Source organism: Pseudophryne corroboree, chromosome 5 (assembly GCF_028390025.1).
Source record: "Pseudophryne corroboree isolate aPseCor3 chromosome 5, aPseCor3.hap2, whole genome shotgun sequence".
Lineage (NCBI taxonomy): Eukaryota > Metazoa > Chordata > Amphibia > Anura > Myobatrachidae > Pseudophryne > Pseudophryne corroboree.
In genome coordinates, this window is record NC_086448.1 from 217,893,239 (window position 1) to 217,915,201 (window position 21,963).

Consider the following 21,963-nt stretch of genomic DNA (forward strand, 5'->3'; position numbering starts at 1 on the left):
GTAAACCAAACACTTTTCAGTCTTTTAATAGAAGTAATGTTTTACAGATCGAACTAGTTCACACAATAACAGTTTAATGGTAGTGTAGTAAAACCAGATTTAATTCAATGATCAGAACAGTGGAACACTTTTTAGTCACTTTCCAATGTGTGTTTAATCTCCAAAGGGTATAAGGCCGCCATACATCAGCAATCATTTGGGGCAATTAGGAGTTTTGCAAATGATTGTGGAAATAAATCTGCAATGTTTGGGGTTCACAGATGGCAGATTCGAACCAAACAGTGATTGGGATTGGTAAATCAGGTTGTCCAACATGTTGGATTTTACAGATCAATTGTTAACATACACTAGCAATCTACAGTACCAATCAACAGATTTGAAGACCGTTTCTAGTGAACTGATAAGCCTTTCAAGATCTGTATTTGCTGAAAATGATCTGCAAATCACAAAAATCTATCTGCAATGTATGGGAGCGAATTGGGGAATCACAGAAGCTGTGAATTGTTTTTTTTGTGATTGCTGATGTATGGTGGCCTTTACCTGAACATCAGCAACCTCTTCAGTTGCATTCCAGCATAGCAATAGTACACTATGGGTGTAAGAAAAGACACGCAGAACTCGCTACAAAATAAATCTGCACAAATAGAGGAACACTAACCAGTGCATAAACTGGCTCAAACAAAGTAAAGTATAAATGTAGCATTTGAATGTAGTGTGCGTGTGTGTTTTTACTACTGACAAAATTCTAAATTGGACACACAGTGTATCACTCCACTCCAGCTTAATTATATAAATATAGTAAGAAAAAATAATAAATCTGTAAATTATTTATGCTCTGAAAAACGCCCAGATTGCCATGGTTTGTTACACCACAAAATCATGATTCAGGCAATAATAGTTTTACATTTGCAAGTTAACTCTAGAAGGAACACTCTTTGAGAGAAATAATATACATATTAAATATAGATAATCCACTATAAACAGACAGGTAATTGTCAGTAATCACGTGAAATGGGGAGGAGTCATGTAAATATTAGAATGAACACAATTAGCAGCAATAATGCGGTCTGTGGTCACAGCTACAGTTATCACACCTATCTCCCGAAACATCAGTTTATCGCAGACTATTTGCAAACGTTTTTCGCACCTATCCTATACCGAAATGGCGATAACGATATTTGCACAAAAACTCCAGCCGGCAAAACTAGAGCTAAGTATAGGAGAAAAGGGGAAATCTACCTGTACCCTCTACAAAAAAAAAAAAAACTAATATAGGAAAACATTATAGAAGTCCATTAGTAGCCATAATAAAAGTATTTTGTGTAATTAAGTTTTTTTTTATGTGAAAAAATATAGAAATCTATTGTTTCAGCAAAATAAGTGCTCATTAAATTTGGTATAAATATATATTTGGGTCATTTTAGGGGACTTTAAAAAAAAAAAAAAAGGTGAAAAAGGACCTATTACTCCCACCTGCAAGTCTAAAAACACTTGTCCCATTCATAAAGCACCCCAATATACCTGTCCCATACCTTGTACCTCAATTTCCATCACTTTGAATTTTTTTACCTGCAAAAAAAAAGTAATGTCATTATTGCCTAAATAAAATTAAAGCATCTAGGTGCCTAATTAGTCATTCAGGGGAGTGTCGCAGGGGTTCTGAACCAAATCCTCATATTTTTACCTTAAAATAGGGATTTTGCACTACTTATCAACTGCTCAGATGGTGAAGAGAAATTTTCGATAAACCTTAGAGACTTTACAACGATAACTTGGGATCCAATTAGCTACGAAAAGTTATTGCAAATGTGATAAAGTATTGTGAAACCATGTTAGCGCGGCTAATTGGATACCCCCCAATGGATATAAAAATAAACACACAAAAAAAAAAAAAAAAAAAGAGACTGCTCTTGCTACTTTCGTTAAGTAGTTATAACCAACATATCTATACAAGGACTGTTCATTGCCATTATTTTATTAGAACTAACAATTTATTTCTTTATTAACAGTTTCTTATATAGCGCAGCATATTCCATTGCACTTTACAATTAGAACCGTAATTGAACAAAACTGAGTAAAAACAGACAGAGGTCGGAAGGCCCTGCTCGCAAGCTTACAATCTATAGAACAAGACACCATTTTATCTGCCAAATGTGTAAAATTTTAGATTGTTCCAAATTTTTATATTACTCATTTACAATACACCACAACATTCAGCAGCAGTAAACAATGAAGAACTAGAGTATAGTACATAAAACTCAGGTCCAACAAACAAAATACAGTACAAGTAAAACTAAACTGCAAAAAAGGATGAACAGATAAAAGCGGACAATTTTTTTTTTAAAAAGTAAGAAAGCTCTACATGTGAGCGATAACAAATTGTGTGTTTAAGGAATCTGTCCCTGAAAATGTTCCTATTTTTCGCTTAATAAACTTTATTTTTATTATTTTGTTACAAATGTTCCCAGTTATTCATATTTATTGGGCTCTATAGGTGGATATTAAAGAGAGACATCCTTGGCCAACTCAGAAACTGAATGTCAGCTTTTCTTATCTCCGATATTCCCCAGGGGATGCAAAATGAGGTCCTGCCATAGGCAGATGACTGGTGAGGCTCAGCCGGCCACCAAAGGAGAACCCACAGACAAATGTAAGGATAAACTGCATTACACAGTGTATCTTCTGTAACAAACATTCATCGGAATAAAGCATAACTCAAGTACATCACCCATACACAAAGCACTTTATACAGTATGTCCCATTTCTGTGATAGTATTGGTCCCTAGAGGACAGAAAGAATCCGTATTGGTCTGGCACAGAAATGGCTTCCTCCAATGTTTGCAGACTGATGAACGAAAATAATTTAGATAAACAGTGTCAGGAATTTAGAAATGGAAGCTTGTCAATAATTAACAAGTGACTGTATCAACTAAGAATCCCAGTCACACTTTACATAGCTAGTTTGTCTCCTTATAAATCAGTTATTGCAGAAACTATATAAACTTGGTTGACAGCAATACTGTCTATAGGAATAACCACCCCCTATTCAAAACAAAGTAAAACCCTGTACATGAAACAACAAACACTATCAAACATGTGGCAAAGTGTGTTCAACGTGACACAATAAATGCTGTATGTTACCAATTGTTCTTGCATTAGCTAAACTGACCATACAGTACATTATGTGGCTCTATCAGCTCCACAAACCAAGATGACATCAGCAGTGCAGGCTTTTTGGGCAACATGCAAGTATGACGTAAAACATATAGGGGATATTCAAATGTTTGAAAACTCAGTTGGGTGTCTGTTTTTTTCCTATCTAATAGACAGGAGAAAACAGACACCCAACTGACTTTTCAAACAATTGAAAACCCCCCAAAGAGTAGATAGAGGGTAAAAGGAAGTTTACTAAAACAAGATGTGAATTGCTAAAAACTTATAAAGAAATGCTCAATTTCTAGTAATAACATTTCTGCATTCATAAACAATCCAATCCAAGGGGGAAACCATCTTCACAACCCTTTTCTATGAAGCTGCAACCCCATCTTATTAGAAGCAAATAAAAGCCACCAGGTCAAACAATGGTCATGTAAAGCAGATGAAAAGTAATGCCGTGTTATAAATCACTAGTTATCAGCCCATCAAAATTACAGAACATCATAACAGCAATGTCAGCGCAGGCGGCTGTGCGCACCTTAACGGAGCAACACTTGACTTACTCTGTTGGGCGCCATCTAGTGGCCGCAGGCACGCAAAACACTTGAATTCCCCCCTACAGATGTAAGGAGTAGCATTAGCCTTTTATTATATAGGATTTGCATTTAACTGTTAAATAAGTGTATCACATCTAATGCTTTCCATACGTTTGTTTAGTGTTGTATACTGTCCAGCTTGTTTCAGACCCAGGAGAAAACAATAAGCAGGGAGAGCTGATGTGGTCACATGTTCTGGGATTCCTTCACTAATTCTTCACCAATCAATCAGGACACTCATCATGGCAACTTAGTGGCTTTTATTTCATCAAATGCTTTACGTGCACACGAATTACCTGGATTGTTGGATTATCCCAACTCCACAAAAATAAATAAAAACACACACACACCACGATTTCTACACGGAAATGAAACAACCCCAGACAGGACTCTTTCCCAGCTATGGCAAAGCAGAGGATGTGCTACTGAGTCCAGCACAGACACTGACAATGTAATTTACTCCAGCCACTCACTTTCTGAACATGATCCCCTGACAGGTAACGCTACACTTTGAGATACTTTGGGGCACTTGGGCAGAGGAGGGGTGACTGCATCACTAAGCTCTATACAATGTCATCTTAGCTTTGAAGTTAATAGCTGAAAAAAACTTTCAGAGGAGACAGGCCACAGAGATGCCACAGCATAGCAGCTCTGCACCTCCAGCCCTGGTACTCACAGACACAATGCAGCCAGCACGCTCTCTGTGCAGACACTTCCACCAGGGAGCTGCAAGCATCATGCAACAATTCTCCCAGAGGATCACAGCAGCAGCTGACACAGCCTCCTGCACCTTCCCGTGTGTACATGTGTATATGTATGTCTCAGACAGAGGCACAGTAATATGGGGGAATATCCCTACTGCCCCACTGTGAGACTGATACAGGTACCCAGACGTAGGACACCCCCTCCTAGGGAAAAAAGTGGGGTGCTCCAGCAGAGAGTGCACAGATGATGGGAGGGACCACCCTACTAATATAGGGGGTCGTGTGGCTTCACAGACATACTAAGCCGCTGCTCTCCCGCGGCCTCGCTCCTCACCTTGGCGATGGCCTTCTTGTACCTGGTCACCGCTTGCTGGATGAGGCTGGAAACTTTCAGGTTACCGTCCCCACAGGGCACCACTACCCGGGTTCTGCCGAAGCTCACTGTCACCTTCATGGTGCTGCCCGGGGAGCCCGCCCTGCTCCCCCCCGCGCTCCTGATGTTCAGGGGTTAATCCAGGGTTCCGGTTTCCCCTCCGTCTCCTCCGGTGTGTGCGGGGCCTGTGGCAGCAGCCGCCTCCTCCTCCTCCTCCTGCATGTGAGTACTCCTCCCACCGCTTCCAGCAGGATTGTGTGACCGCTAGCAGCGCGCACCACCCAGGACAGCACGGCGCGTCTTGCCCAACCAGCTACCAGCATGTTTGAGTGACAGACAGGGCGGCGAATCTAATGTAAGGTGAATACTATACCAACCTCGCACTCCCTAAAGGCGCCACCAGATTGGTCGCTTTCGTACGACTTGTCTGAATTTCTCTAGTTGCGCGATTTGTATTATTGACAATGTTTCGCCGTACTCCCACTAGGATAAATCGTGCTGCGGTAACGGGGTGTCGGTGATACCATCATAGTTGCCAATTCAGCTTATAACAAGCGAAATTGGGCTTGTTTTTTTTCCAAGTTGCTTTATTTTTTTTGATGGTTGCTTGTTGCTTGATTTTGGGCTTATATTTTTTTTTTTTGCTGCTTGTTTTTGGGCTTTTTTTATTTTATTTTTTTAAAGGTACCACTGGCACCGACCATCAGAGGTAGTCATTCATACAGTCATTCAACACAGATACCCACAAAGACATAGGTGAGAAGCTGTGGATGAATAGATTAATTGGGGGGGTCTTCAATTGTGTCAAATTCCTGCATTTTTCTAAAACAGTGAAAAAATGATAGTAAGCAAGTGCTTTTCTGCAAGATAAGGAGATTATTCAGAGTTTGTCGCAGATTTTGCTAATTTAGCAAAACCTGCGACCACCAAAATCGCACGCTGGGGGCGCTCAGAAACAGGGCAAGGCCACCCAGCATGTGTGGGACTGCCCCGCAATGCGATCGCAATTCAAATAGCGATTGACCCCTGGCTATGCAGCATAACTGCATAAGCAGGGGCACCGCCGCCATGTTTCCAATCGCAGGAAATGCAGGCGACATCATTGGCTGGCCCTGAAAACAGCCATGACACGTCTGTGTTTACTGTGACACTCCCCGCCAATGTCGCAACACTGCCTACAGACACCCGTCGCCTGTCAATTATGATGCAAATGCATGCTTCCGGGATGCGATTGCATCATGATAGCATGCGCAGATTGCTGGAAATCAGTCTGTGTCAGGGTCTGAATAAGGCCCATAATGTCTACAGGGGGGTACACACGGAGAGATCTGTGTTTAAAATCTAAGCAATCTGACTAGATTGCTTAGATTTTAAGCACGGATCTGCCGTGTGCATGCCCCCCAGCGATAGCGATGCGCATCGCTATCGCCGGTGCTAGATTGATCCTGCATGCAGGCTCAATCTAGCGGGTCGCTCACTTCAGCGCTGTGTGAAGTGAGCGGCCCTCCGCCGTCCCGTCCCCCTCGCTCATCACATTGCGCGTGCTGAGCGGTCTGTGTTCAGATCGCTCAGCACACATCTCTCCCGTAGGTACCCCCCTTACCACCGACTGGAGGGGATGTAGTTAACCCGGCTGTCGGGATCCCGGCATTAAGGATCCTGATGCAGAAATCCGGACAGACGGGAATGCTGTCAGCGCTCGCCACGGGTTTTCACACTCGTGGATGTCCACAACACCCATAGAGTGATAATAAAACCTGTGGCGAGTGCAGTGAGCCACCATGCCGTGGCGACCACACTCTTTGCGCTTGCCCCCTGACAGTATTCTTGCGGCCAGGATGCCGCTGTTGGTATATTGACAGATGTCATCCCGTCTGCCGGGATATCATTACCATCCTGACTTGAGAACCAAATACCAGAAGAAAAAGTTCAAGAAACTGAAAGCTATCCACCTGACTTCAAGATCCAGAACTTATCTTCAGTCCATCCAGCAGCCAGACATAGCACCAATAATTACAGTATATATATTTTAATTAGGAAACCAAAAACGTAAGTTGGGCTTTTTTGGTGGCTTTTTAGTAAGGGTTTGGGCTTGTTTTGGGCTTATTTTTTAGTCATCAGTTGCTTGTTTTTCATTTAATAGTTGGCAACACTGGATACCATCTTGTCACGACAGTGTGTCGTGAGAGTTACCCACGTGTAAGTACGTCCCCCACTACATGTAGCGCTAAAATGATGTGGGTGTATGGGGGATATATCATACACCCACCATACACCTATATCCAGGGCCGGCTCCAGGCATGTTCGACTAGAGCGGCCGCGCGGGGCGCCACTCTTATAGGGCGCCGCACGCTGCGGCCACCATATTTCTGCCTGGAGCCAGCCTTTAATCTGTGTGCCGTGTCCCACTCCCGGCCGCTTGTGTGCGCGCTATGCAGCGCGCTATGCGGCGCCGGCGTCTGACGTTAGACGCCGCGCAGCGTGCATAGCGCGCAAACAATATCGTTCCTCCGTCCGCGGCCCTCCCACCCGCCCGTGCCCACAGCAGTACTCCCGGCTCCCAGCACCGCAGTGTCAGTGACAGGTAAGTTAAAATCTGTCTGGCACTGTGTGGGGTCGTTTATGTTTCTGGCACTGTGGGGGCATATCTGCACTGTGGGGGCATTATGTTTCTGGCACTGTGGAGGGCATACCTGCACTGTGGGGGCATTATGTTTCTGGCACTGTGGGGGCATATCTGCACTGTGGGGGCATTATGTTTCTGGCACTGTGGGGGCATATCTGCACTGTGGGGGCATTATGTTTCTGGCACTGTGGGGGCATACGCATATCTGCACTGTGGGGGCATTATGTTTCTGGCACTGTGGGGGCATATCTGCACTGTGGGGGCATTATGTTTCTGGCACTGTGGGGGCATACCTGCACTGTGGGGGCATTATGTTTCTGGCACTGTGGGGGCATATCTGCACTGTGGGGGCATTATGTTTCTGGCACTGTGGGGGCATATCTGCACTGTGGGGGCATTATGTTTCTGGCACTGTGGGGGCATATCTGCACTGTGGGGGCATTATGTTTCTGGCACTGTGGGGGCATATCTGCACTGTGGGGGCATTATGTTTCTGGCACTGTGGGGGCATACCTGCACTGTGGGGGCATTTATGTTTCTGGCACTGTGGGGGCATATCTGCACTGTGGGGGCATTTATGTTTCTGGCACTGGGGGCATTTATGTATCTGGCACTGTGGGGGCATATCTGCACTGTGGGGGCTTTTATGTTTTGTGGCACGGCGGGCATTTATTTATCTGGCACTGTGGGGGCATATATGTTTTGTGGCACTGGGGGCATTTATGTATCTGGCACTTATGTATCTGGCACTGTGGGGTCATTGATGCATCTGGCACTGTGGGGGCACTTATGTATCTGGCATTGTGTGGTCATTTATGTATCTGGCATTGTGGGGGCATTTATGTATCTGGCACTGGGGGCATATCTGCACTGTGTGGCCATTTATGTATCTGGCACTGCTGGGGGGCATGTCACGTGTAGCTGGCACTGCTGGGGGGTATGTCACGTGTAGCTGGCACTGCTGGGGGGCATGTCACGTGTAGCTGGCACTGCTGGGGGGCATATCATGTGTATCTACTAGGTGTCTGTGGCTAGGCAATGTGTCTATCGTGCGCTGCCTGGCGCAAAGTGTCTATCGTGCTCTGCCTGGCGCAAAGTGTCTATCGTGCTCTGCCTGGCGCAAAGTGTCTATCGTGCTCTGCCTGGCGCAAAGTGTCTATCGTGCTCTGCCTGGCGCAAAGTGTCTATCGTGCTCTGCCTGGCGCAAAGTGTCTATCGTGCTCTGCCTGGCGCAAAGTGTCTATCGTGCTCTGCCTGGCGCAAAGTGTCTAACGTGCTCTGCCTGGCGCAAAGTGTATAGGAGGTTCTACCTGGTGCAATGTGTATTAGCTGCACTACTATGTGATGTAATGCGAATTGCCACTATTCTGTGGTCATGCACCTTCCCCACGAAGCAACGCCCCTAAATGTTTGCTGCGCGCCTTCGGCGCGCACTGTCCCTGCTTCAGCATGTGGGTGGAGGAGCACCAAGCATTACAGTATGTACATCATTTTGCCCTCCTTACTTAAAAATGTGCCCTCCTTGTGATCAGCACCCTGCCCTAAAACGTGAACACTATCATGTGTAGCTGGCACTGCTGGGGGTCTATTGTGTGTAGCTGGCACTGCTGGGGGGGCATGTCATGTGTAGCTGGCACTGCTGCGGGGCATGTCATGTGTAGCTGGCACTGCTGCGGGGCATGTCATGTGTTGCTGGCACTGCTGCGGGGCATGTCATGTGTTGCTGGCACTGCTGCGGGGCATGTCATGTGTTGTTGGCACTGCTGCGGGGCATGTCATGTGTAGCTGGCACTACACTGGAGACATTGTGTGTAAGGAATACTACTGTGGCTGTTCTGCATAAGGCTGCTAATTGTGTGCATAGAGGGGGTGTGAAAAAATATATTTATTTATAGTTTAATAATATGAAGTTACGAGGCCACACCCACTTTCCCAGGAGGCCACGCCCACTTTCCCCGGAGCGCGCGCCTTTGGCGCGCGCATAGGGGTTTGGGGGCGCTTTTACATTTTCTCGCTCAGGGTGCTAGTAGGCCTGGAGCCGGCCCTGCCTATATCATTATTGTACACTGTTCAGGTTAATAACATGAGACCCCCTAGTTCATTACAAATACCCCATTCACACATCAAAAATAACCCGTTATCGACCCGATATATTGCTGAGTTGACACAGGTCTGTGTGAGGTGTGAAAGGGGCCATGGTTGAATTTCCATGTCGCCGGGTAATTCACCCCGAGAATAAAGCGGTGTTATTTCTGGGTAAAATACCGGGTCAGGTGCAGTGTGAACGGGTTGATGAGACCAGGGACCCGTTCACTACATATGCAGAGGCGGCGCGGAGATGATGTCATCTCCTAGCGTCGCACCCGCCCCAGATGCAGGCTGCATCCCAGATGGCAACCCCACACGGCATATGTGTAAGGGCCCAATGCGGGGTCCCACCCGGGAAGGATCAGTTTCCAATTCCTGCGTGGGACCCGGCATTGCGATGTGAAAGGGGTATAAACTGCTTCAGAACATTATTAGACCTGTTCAGAAAATTAAAACGTGCACCCTCACAGGCTCTCTCTGCTCACCATGCTTCAGGCACGATGGCTCGCTGAGCGCCACTACTATTCCCAATGGATGTCCACGTTTATAGTAGCAGTGGTAGTAGTGTTCTAAAGCAGTTTAGTTATGCTAGCCCTGGGGGTCCAGGGGGATATCCAATTACCCCCGATAGTGCTGCTGGCACACACAAAAATGGTGTTTGACGTGGGATCTAATTGGATAGTGTGATTAAAAAAAGTGCGAAAAATTACAGTTTTTCACTTTTTTTATCACCCTATTCAATTAGGTCCCGCGAAAACCACTAGTTTTTTGGCCAAAAATACATAGGTCACGTGAAAAGCCGTGGACCTATGTATTTTCGCACCACTTATCGCAGGTCTAGGAGGCACTTATCGCTGATTATGCTTCACGTGCCGATAAGTGCCTAAGTGGCTAATTGGATAGCTCCCGGCAAACCAATTTACCATGGCTTATTTGATAACCCCCTCTATGTACATAATATAATCATACATGCATGCTAGGAATACATATACATAATAACCAGGATCCAGGAAGGTGGTAGTAGTGTAGTAACTTATACTCATGGATGGTGTATGCTACAGGTGTTATCATCTATGTACTGCAATGTAACATAATTTCTCTGACGTCCTAGTGGATGCTGGGAACTCCGTAAGGACCATGGGGAATAGACGGGCTCCGCAGGAGACTGGGCACTCTAAAAGAAAGATTAGGTACTATCTGGTGTGCACTGGCTCCTCCCACTATGACCCTCCTCCAGACCTCAGTTAGATTTCTGTGCCCGGCCGAGCTGGATGCACACTAGGGGCTCTCCTGAGCTCCTAGAAAGAAAGTTTATTTTAGGTTTTTTATTTTACAGTGAGACCTGCTGGCAACAGGCTCACTGCATCGAGGGACTAAGGGGAGAAGAAGCGAACCTACCTGCTTGCAGCTAGCTTGGGCTTCTTAGGCTACTGGACACCATTAGCTCCAGAGGGATCGACCGCATGGAACTGGCCTTGGTGTTCGTTCCCGAAGCCGCGCCGCCGTCCCCCTTACAGAGCCAGAAGCAAGAAGAGGTCCGGAAAATCGTCGGCAGAAGACATCAGTCTTCACCAAGGTAGCGCACAGCACTGCAGCTGTGCGCCATTGCTCCTCATGCACACTTCACACTCCGGTCACTGAGGGTGCAGGGCGCTGGGGGGGGGGGCGCCCTGAGCAGCAATAAAAACACCTTGGCTGGCAAATATATCACAATATATAGCCCCAGAGGCTATATATGTGATAAATACCCCTGCCAGAATCCATAAAAAAGCGGGAAATAAGTCCGCGAAAAAGGGGCGGAGCTATCTCCTCAGCACACTGGCGTCATTTTCTCTTCACAGTGCAGCTGGAAGACAGCTCCCCAGGCTCTCCCCTGTAGTTTGCAGGCTCAAAAGGTTAAAAAGAGAGGGGGGGGGGGGGCACTAAATTTAGGCGCAATATTGTATATACAAGCAGCTATTGGGAAAAATTCACTCAATATAGTGTTAATCCCTAAATTATATAGCGCTCTGGTGTGTGCTGGCATACTCTCTCTCTGTCTCCCCAAAGGGCTGTGTGGGGTCCTGTCCTCAGTCAGAGCATTCCCTGTGTGTGTGTGTGTGTGTGTGTGTGTGTGTGTGTGTGTGTGCTGTGTGTCGGTACGGCTGTGTCGACACGTTTGATGAGGAGGCTTATGTGATGGCAGAGCAGATGCCGATAAATGTGATGTCGCCCCCTGTGGGGCCGACACCAGAGTGGATGGATAGGTGGAAGGTATAAACCGACAGTGTCAACTCCTTACATAAAAGGCTGGATGACGTAACAGCTATGGGACAGCCGGCTTCTCAGCCCGCGCCTGCCCAGGCGTCTCAAAGACCATCAGGGGCTCAAAAACGCTCGCTCCCTCAGATGGCAGACACAGATGTCGACACGGAGTCTGACTCCAGTGTCGACGAGGTTGAGACATATACACAATCCACTAGGAACATCCGTTACATGATCCCGGCAATAAAAAATGTGTTACACATTTCTGACATTAACCACTAAAAAAGGATTTTATGTTTGGGGAGAAAAAGCAGGCAGTGTTTTGTTCCCCCATCAAATGAGTGAATGAAGTGTGAAAAAGCGTGGGTTCCCCCAATAAGAAACTGGTAATTTCTAAAAAGTTACTGATGGCGTACCCTTTCCCGCCAGAGGATAAGTTACGCTGGGAGATATCCCCTAGGGTGGATAAGGCGCTCACACGTTTGTCAAAAAAGGTGGCACTGCCGTCTTAGGATACGGCCACTTTGAAGGTACCTGCTGATAAAAAGCAGGAGGCTATCCTGAAGTCTGTATTTACACACTCAGGTACTAGACTGAGACCTGCAGATAGTGCTGCTGCAGCGTGGTCTGTAACCCTATCAAACAGGGATACTATTTGGCGAACATAAGACGTCGTCTTATATATGAGGGATGCACAGAGGGATATTTTGCTGGCTGGCATCCAGAATTAATGCAATGTCCATTCTGTCAGGAGGGTATTAGAGACCCGACACTGGACAGGTGATGCTGACTTTAAAAGGCACATAGAGCCTTATAAGGGTGAGGAATTGTTTGGGGATGGTCTCTGGGACATCGTATCCACAGCAACAGCTGGGAAGAAAAATTTTTACCTCAGGTTTCCTCACAGCCTAAGAAAGCACTGTATTATCAGGTACAGTCCTTTCGGCTTCAGAAAAGCAAGCGGGTCAAAGGCGCTTCCTTTCTGCACGAGGGAAGAGGGAAAAAGCTGCACCAGTCAGCCAGTTCCCAGAATCAAAATTCTTCCCCCGCTTCCTCTGAGTCCACCGCATGATGCGGGGGCTCCACAGGCATAGCCAGGTACGGTGGGGGGCCGCCTCAAAAATTTCAGCGATCAGTGGGCTCGCTCACAGGTGGATCCCTGGATCCTTCAAGTAGTATCTCAGGGGTACAAGCTGGAATTCGAGGCGTCCCCCCCCCCCCCCCCGCCGTTTCCTCAAATCTGCCTTGCCGACAACTCCCTCAGGCAGGGAGGCTGTGCTAGAGGCAATTCACAAGCTGTATTCCCAGCAGGTGATAGTCAAGGTGCCCCTACTTCAACAAGGACGGGGTTACTATTCCACACTGTTTGTGGTACCGAAACCGGACGGTTCGGTGAGACCCATTTTAAATTTGAAATCCTTGAACACATACATAAAAAAATTCAAGTTCAAGATGGAATCGCTCAGGGCGGTTTTTGCAAGCCTGGAGGAGGGGGATTACATGGTATCCCTGGACATCAAGGATGCTTACCTACATGTCCCCATTTACCATCCTCACCAGGAGTACCTCAGATTTGTGGTACAGGATTGCAATTACCAATTCCAAACACTGCCGTTTGGACTGTTCACGGCACCGAGGGTCTTTACCAAGGTAATGGCAGAAATGATGATACTCCTTCGAAAAAAGGGAGTTTTTAATTATCCCGTACTTGGACGATCTCCTTATAAAGGCGAGGTCCAAGGAGCAGTTGTTGGTCGGAGTAGCACTATCTCGGGAAGTGCTACAACAGCACGGATGGATTCTATACATTCCAAAGTCACAGCTGGTTCCTACCACACGCCTACTGTTCCTGGGGATGGTTCTGGACACAGAACAGAAAAAAGTGTTTCTCCCGCAGGAGAAAGCCAAGGAGCTGTCATCTCTAGTCAGAGACCTCCCAAAACCAAAACAGGTATCGGTGCATCACTGCACACGAGTCCTGGGAAAAATGGTAGCTTCTTACGAAGCAAAATTACATTCGGCAGGTTCCATGCAAGAACCTTTCAGTGGGACCTCTTGGACAAGTGGTCGGGATCGCATCTTCAGATGCATCGGCTGATAACCCTGTCTCCAAGGACCAGGGTATCTCTACTGTGGTGGCTGCAGAGTGCTCATCTTCAAGAGGGCCGCAGATTCGGCATACAGGACTGGGTCCTGGTAACCACGGATGCCAGCCTTCGAGGCTGGGGGACAGTCACACAGGGAAGAAATTTCCAAGGACTTTGGTCAAGTCAGGAGTCGTCCCTACACATAAATATTCTGGAACTGAGGGCCATTTACAATGCCCTAAGTCTGGCAAGGCCTCTGCTTCAAAACCAGCCGGTACTGATCCAATCAGACAACATCACGGTAGTCGCCCATGTAAACCGACAGGGCGGCACAAGAAGCAGGATGGCGATGGCAGAAGCCACAAGGATTCTCCGATGGGCGGAAAATCACGTCTTAGCACTGTCAGCAGTGTTCATTCCGGGAGTGGACAACTGGGAAGCAGACTTCCTCAGCAGACACGACCTACACCCGGGAGAGTGGGGACTTCATCCAGAAGTCTTCCAACTGTTGGTAAACCGTCGGGAAAGGCCACAGGTGGACATGATGGCGTCCCGCCTAAACAAAAAACTAGATATTGCGCCAGGTCAAGGGACCCTCAGGCAATAGCTGTGGACGCTCTAGTGACACCGTGGGTGTACCAGTCGGTTTATGTATTCCCTCCTCTGCCTCTCATACCAAAGGTACTGAGAATAATAAGAAAACGAGGAGTAAGAACGATACTCGTGGTTCCGGATGGGCCAAGAAGAGCTTGGTACCCAGAACTTCAAGAAATGATATCAGAGGACCCATGGCCTCTACCGCTCAGACAGGATCTGCTACAGCAGGGGCCCTGTCTGTTCCAAGACTTACCGCGGCTGCGTTTGACGGCATGGCGGTTGAATTCCGGATCCTAAAGGAAAAGGGCATTCCGGAGGAAGTCATTCCTACGCTGATAAAAGCCAGGAAAGAAGTAACCGCAAACCATTATCTCCGTATTTGGCGAAAATATGTTGCGTGGTGTGAGGCCAGGAAGGCCCCAACAGAGGAATTTCAGCTGGGTCGATTTCTGCACTTCCTACTGTCAGGAGTGACTATGGGCCTAAACTTGGGTTCCATTAAGGTCCAGATTTCGGCTCTGTCGATTTTTTTCCAGAAAGAACTGGCTTCACTGCCTGGAGTTCAGACATTTGTAAAGGGAGTGCTACATATTCAGCCCCCTTTTGTGCCTCCTGTGGCACCTTGGGATCTCAACGTGGTGTTGAGTTTCTTAAAATCACATTGGTTTGAGCCACTTAAAACTGTGGATTTGAAATATCTCATGTGGAAAGTGGTCATGTTATTGGCCTTGGCTTCGGCCAGGCGTGTGTCAGAATTGGCGGCTTTGTCATGTAAAAGCCCTTATCTGATTTTCCATATGGATAGGGCAGAATTGAAGACTCGTCCCCAGTTTCTCCCTAAGGTGGTATCAGCTTTTCACTTGAACCAACCTATTGTAGTGCCTGCGGCTACTAGGGACTTGGAAGATTCCAAGTTACTGGACGTAGTCGGGGCCTTAAAAATGTATATTTCCAGGACGGCTGGAGTCAGGAAAACTGACTCGCTTTTTATCCTGTAGGCACCCAACAAAATAGGTGCTCCTGCTTCTAAGCAGACTATTGCTCGCTGAATTTGTAGCACAATTCAGCTGGAGCATTCTGCGGCTGGATTGCCGCATCCTAAATCAGTAAAAGCCCATTCCACAAGGAAAGTGGGCTCATCTTGGGCGGCTGCCCGAGGGGTCTCGGCTTTACAACTTTGCCGAGCTGCAACTTGGTCAGGGGCAAACACGTTTGCTAAATTCTACAAATTTGATACCCTGGCTGAGGAGGACCTTGAGTTCTCTCATTCGGTGCTGCAGAGTCATCCGCACTCTCCCGCCCGTTTGGGAACTTTGGTATAATCCCCATGGTCCTTACGGAGTTCCCAGCATCCACTAGGACGTCAGAGAAAATAAGATTTTACTCACCGGTAAATCTATTTCTCGTAGTCCGTAGTGGATGCTGGGCGCCCATCCCAAGTGCGGATTGTCTGCAATACTTGTATGTAGTTATTGCCTAACTAAGGGTTATTGTTGAGCCATCTGTTGAGAGGCTCAGTTATATTTCATACTGTTAACTGGGTATAGTATCACGAGTTATACGGTGTGATTGGTGTGGCTGGTATGAGTCTTACCCGGGATTCAAAATCCTTCCTTATTGTGTCAGCTCTTCCGGGCACAGTATCCTAACTGAGGTCTGGAGGAGGGTCATAGTGGGAGGAGCCAGTGCACACCAGATAGTACCTAATCTTTCTTTTAGAGTGCCCAGTCTCCTGCGGAGCCCGTCTATTCCCCATGGTCCTTACGGAGTTCCCAGCATCCACTACGGACTACGAGAAATAGATTTACCGGTGAGTAAAATCTTATTATTTCCTCATCTGAACCTCAAAGGACCCCCAAACAGGTTCCTCTTTGTCACTTTAATGTCCCAAAAGGGTATTCCCAATTACAAGATATCAAATTGCGAAGAATACCCCTGTTTCTTCAAGGACCAATGAGGTTAAAATAATCAAATTTGCTTTCAAATTACAGATTAATATTATTTATAGGATATGCCATCTGTGAGTAAAAATTAAGTCTCAGATTTTTATTTGATATATTTAAACTAGTAATATGGACCTTGCATATGACCATTCACCCAAGTCTGCCCCTGTTCTTCACTTGCCACATGTAAAATTCACCTGTGCCAAAGCAGGGCTCTCCTCTGCTGGTCTGTCTCCTCCATTCATGAGAGTTGTTGGCGGGAAGAGGATGCATGCTCACTTTTCAAATGCAAGTCTGTCAGAGGACATTCAGGGCTGGACAGTAGTGGCATAACTTACATAAGTGACACCCAGTGCGGCTTCTAAATAAGGAGGCGTGGCTTCACGGGGCACCATCATAAGGGGCCGTGGCTTCACTGCACCGGGTTGCGTGGCTAAGCTTCCCGACCCCTGTTTCCATCACTACCGGGGTACGGAAGATGCTGGCTGAGCCCGGAGACTGCAGTGCCAGTTTCTACATGGCGACAGAAGCCAGGCACTGCACATAATGCTACAGTTTTGGTGACACCTGACACCACTGCCGGACAGGGCAGTAATTAGGGTGGTGTGACATGTGCCACCACACAGGGCACCACAAGACAGGTGGCGCTGATCTGCAGCGCCTGTCAATTTTCTGTTTTAATCAATCACTCTTGCAACTTCCTCCTCTTTAATCCCAGGCATCACCTGGTCGCCGCCATTTCCCCCTCAACATGGCAACCAATCAGCACTAAAATAACATCTATAATTTGCATGCTATAAAATGATACAGAGCTGCTGATTGGTTGATGGGGCAACTTCTCCACTGGCTCACTTCTCCGCTCTTATCACTGCTTAGTAAATGTCCCCCTAAGTGCATAAATTATGGTATAAGAGGATTGATGTCCAAATCCATTTTCTTGAAAGTGTTTTGTAAGTATAGATGTTCTATAAATGTATATATGCAAGTAGCTTATATTGCTATCTTTGTACCTAATTTATTTTTATGTTCATTACCACAGATTCATGTTGGCTCTCCTGCCAACTGATTACTTCCTACCATTCCTGCCTCCAAGATTTTGGCAGTGGTGCTCGCTATCTTTCCCTATCAGACTCTCCTCCTCTTTACAAAATTTTAAACAGGCTCTGAAGACACCACTTCTTCACCAAACCCAGCCATCTCTCATCCTAACCCTCTGTTACGTGCAGGGCCGGCGCTACCCACTCAGCGAAGGGATGCAGTGCAGGGAGGCGCTGGGACAGAGAGGCTCTCCCCCTGCTCTGCATCCCTTCCCTGCTGCTGCGCCGTCCTGTCCCCCCGCTGCTGCTGCCAGCTGCTGTGCCTGTCACTGTATGACAGGCAGCGGCGCTGACAGCATGAAAAGCCCACTCCCCTCCCCTCACCTGTGTGACAGCGCTGTGTACGGATCAGAGGAGGGGGCGGGGCTACATGGGACGAAAGGGGCAGAGCTAAACGGACCATGCTGCTGTAGAGAGAGGGACAGTAATTACAGTGGCGGCCAGCCAGACTTAGGTAAGTGGAGGGTGAGAGAGAAATGTGTGTGTGTGTGTGTGTGTGTGTGTGTGTGTGTGTGTGTGTGTGTGTGTGTGTGTGTGTGTGGTGGGGGTGTATGTGTGTATATATGTGCGAATTGTGTGTATTGAGATATATCTGTGTGCGCACGCATTATGGACGCTACTACTGGGGGGGGTCATTACATGTAAGGACGCTACTACACTGGGGGAGCATTACATGTAAGGATGCTACTACTACTGCGGGGGCATTACATATAACGATGCTACTACTGGGGGGGCATTACATGTAAGGACGCTACTACTACTGGGGGGGGCATTACGTATAACAATGCTACTACTGGGGGGACATTACATGTAAGGACGCTACTACTACAGGGGGGGGGGCATTACGAATAACAACGCTACTACTGGGGGGGGGCATTACATGTAAGTACGCTACTACTACTGGGGGGGCATTACGTATAAGGACGCTACTACTGGGGGAGGGGGCATTACGTATAAGGACGCTAATACTGGGGGGCATTACGTATAAGGACGCTACTATTACTGGGGTGGGCATTACGTATAACGATGCTACTACTATTGGGGGGTCATTACGTCCAAGGACGCTACTGCTACTTGGGGGCATTACGTATAAGGACGCTACTACTACTAGGGGGGAATTACGTATAAGGACGCTTCTGCTACTGGGGGTGCACTACGTATAAGGACGCTACTACTACTGGGGGGTGCATTATGTACAAGGACGCTTTTACTGGGGGTGCACTATGTATAAGGACGCTACTACTACTGTGGGTGCATTATGTATAAGGATGCTACTACTACTGGGGTGCATTACATATGAGGATGCTACTACTACAGATGGGACATTACATATAAGATGAATAAGATTGTGCAACTATGTGTCGTAAATTTAAATGGGGGTACTATTGTGTGGCCATGCCCCTTACTTGTGAGACCACACCCCTTTTCCCGGCGGAGGCGTCCGGCACTGGGGAAATTGGGGTGGTGTCATCCAGGTGTCTGTGAGTGGCGAGGCCAAGGACAGTGACGCTGTCGCAGTTTCCTTGGTGTTGCTAGCCTCCCTTCGACTGCAAGTCGTAGATCAGGGGTGGGGAACCTCCAGCCCGCGGGCCGTATAAGGCCCGCGAAGCCGTTTGGTCCGGCCCACCAGCTTGTGTCAGTGAGACACGCTGCCGCTCAGTCCGGCGGCAGCGTGTCTCAGCTGTCAGAACAGGGAGGAGAGCGCGGCTGTCGGGTGGGAGCGGCGGCGTGTATGACTTGAAACCAGCTGCCGGTTCGTGAGCCAATCAGAGCTCGCGGAGCGGCAGCCAATCAGAAGCCGCGGCTGCCGGTCCGCGAGCTCTGATTGGCTCTCGAACCGGTGGCTGGTTTCAAATCCTACATGCCGCCGCCGGCCAACATAGCCGCGCTCTCCTCCGTGTCCCGCCGAAAGCAGCACGGTAAGCAGGAGGGGGGGGGGGGCAGGGCATCTGTATACCTGGCACTGTGGGGGGCATCTGTATACCTGGCACTGTGGGGGGCATCTGTATACCTGGCACTGTGGGGGCATCTGTATACCTGGCACTGTGGGGGCAGTGCCGTAACTAGGCATTTTAGCGCTGTGTGCAAGAAACGACAGTGGCGCCCCCCCATGTAAGATTGGGGTAGTGCGCGCCGCAGGCGCGCAAAAAAAATCTATGGGCGTGGCTTCACGGGGAAGGGGCGTGGTCACAAAATAATAGCAATTCATACTACGGTGCACAGTAGTCTACATTATTCAAATTACGCTGCACAGTAGCGCCACTACACCAGGTAGAGCCCCTTTTATACATTACAGCAGACAGTGTCCCCCTTTTTACACATTGCGGCAGCCAGACCCCCTTTTTACACATTGCGGCAGCCAGTCTCCCTTTTTACACATTGCGGCAGCCAGTCTCCCTTTTTACACATTGCGGCAGCCAGGACCCCTTATTACACATTGCGGCAGCCAGGCCCCCTTTTTACACATTGTGGCAGATAGACCCTTTTTACACATTGCGGCAGCCAGTCCCCCTTTTTACACATTGCGGCAGATAGACCCTTTTTACACATTGCGGCAGCCAGTCCCCCTTTTTACACATTACAGCAGCCAATCTCCCTTTTAACACATTGCGGCAGCCAGTCCCCCTTTTTACACATTGCGGCAGATAGACCCTTTTTACACATTGCGGCAGCCGGTCCTCCTTTTTACACATTGCGGCAGCCAGGACCCCTTTTTACACATTGCGGCAGCCAGGCCCCCTTTTTACACATTGCGGCAGCCAGGCCCCCTTTTTACACATTGCGGCAGCCAGTCCCCCTTTTTACACATTGCGGCAGCCAGTCCCCCTTTTTACACATTGCGGCAGCCAGTCCCCCTTTTTACACATTGCAGCAGCCAGTCCCATTTCTTACACATTGCAGCAGCCAGTCCCCCTTTTTACACATTGCAGCAGCCAGTCCCATTTTTTACACATTGCGGCAGCCAGTCCCATTTTACACATTGCGGCAGCCAGTCCCTCTTTTTACACATTGCAGCAGCCAGTCCCCCTTTTTACACATTGCAGCAGCCAGTCCCCCTTTTTACACATTGCAGCAGCCAGTCCCATTTTTTACACATTGCGGCAGCCAGTCCCATTTTACACATTGCGGCAGCCAGTCCCATTTTTTACACATTGCGGCAACCAGTCCCATTTTACACATTGCGGCAGCCAGTACCATTTTACACATTGCGGCAGCCAGTCCCATTTTTTACACATTGCGGCAGCCAGTCCCATTTTTTACACATTGCGGCAGCCAGTCCCATTTTACACATTGCGGCAGCCAGTCCCATTTTTTATACATTGCGGCAGCCAGTCCCATTTTTTACACATTGCGGCAGCCAGTCCCATTTTACATATTGCGGCAGCCAGTCCCATTTTTTACACATTGCGGCAGGCGGTGTCCGAGAGAGAGAGAGAGAGGGGGGGATATACTTACCTTCTCCCCGCTGACAGGCTCCTCGTGCAGCTCCCTCGGTGCAGGCAGTGAGGTGAGAAGAAGGAGGAGGGAGGGGGAGCAGGGAGCCGCAGCAGCGCTATGCTATTGGTAGTAAGCGCCGCTGCAGCATCCCCCTCTCCTTCCGTATTGGCTGCTGGGCAGCCAATACGGAAGGAGAGGGGGATGCTGCAGCGGCGCTTACTACCAATAACATAGCGCTGCTGCGGCTCCCTGCTCCCCCTACCTCCTCCTTCTCCGCTGCCCGGCGCTGGCTGATGTCTTCTATCTTCACAGCGCGGCGCACGGCGCAGAGATTTAGAGGTGGCATGTAATGAGTCAATTTGACTCATTACATGCCGCTGGCCGTGCGCCCTCAGGGCAACTGCGCTGTGTGCCAAGCCCACTTGGCACACACGTAGTTACGGCCCTGCTGTGGGGACATCTGTATACCTGGCACTATGAGGGGCATCTGTATACCTGGCACTGTGGGGGCATCTGTATACCTGGCACTGTGAGGGGCATCTGTATACCTGGCACTGTGGGGAGCATCTGTATACCTGGCACTGTGGGGACATCTGTATACCTGGCACTGTGAGGGGCATCTGTATACCTGGCACTGTGGGGGCATCTGTATACCTGGCACTGTGGGGGCATCTGTATACCTGGCACTGTGAGGGGCATCTGTATAGCTGGCACTGTGGGGGCATCTGTATACCTGGCACTGTGGGGGCATCTGTATACCTGGCACTGTGGGGGCATCTGTATACCTGGCACTGTGGGGACATCTGTATACCTGGCACTGTGAGGGGCATCTGTATACCTGGCACTGTGAGGGGCATTTGTATACCTGGCACTGTGGGGACATCTGTATAGCTGGCACTGTGAGGGGCATTTGTATACCTGGCACTGTGGGGGCATCTGTATACCTGGCACTGTGAGGGGCATTTGTATACCTGGCACTGTGGGGACATCTGTATACCTGGCACTGTGGGGACA

General features: G+C 48.3%; 1 protein-coding gene and 1 long non-coding RNA gene across 18 annotated transcripts in view; one reads left to right on the plus strand and one right to left on the minus strand.

Moving 5' to 3' along the window:
• The window catches only part of PARD3 (par-3 family cell polarity regulator), a 919,963-nt gene extending 914,844 nt beyond the window's left edge, over nucleotides 1-5,119 (minus strand). For 7 of the 17 annotated variants that reach the window (XM_063922114.1, XM_063922110.1, XM_063922109.1 and 4 more), the window contains exon 1: nucleotides 4,791-5,117. In XM_063922114.1, the coding sequence (XP_063778184.1) occupies nucleotides 4,791-4,910 (120 nt within the window). In that variant the 5' untranslated portion in view covers nucleotides 4,911-5,117. Of the gene's footprint in view, nucleotides 1-4,790 lie in introns of all 17 variants that reach the window. The other 10 variants (XM_063922120.1, XM_063922117.1, XM_063922118.1 and 7 more) reach the window with 5 other exon arrangements.
• LOC134927530 (uncharacterized) overlaps nucleotides 4,964-21,963 on the plus strand; it is a 103,017-nt gene continuing 86,017 nt past the window's right edge. The window contains exon 1 of the long non-coding RNA XR_010177669.1: nucleotides 4,964-5,051. This is a non-coding gene — a long non-coding RNA (uncharacterized LOC134927530). The remainder of the gene's footprint in view (nucleotides 5,052-21,963) is intronic.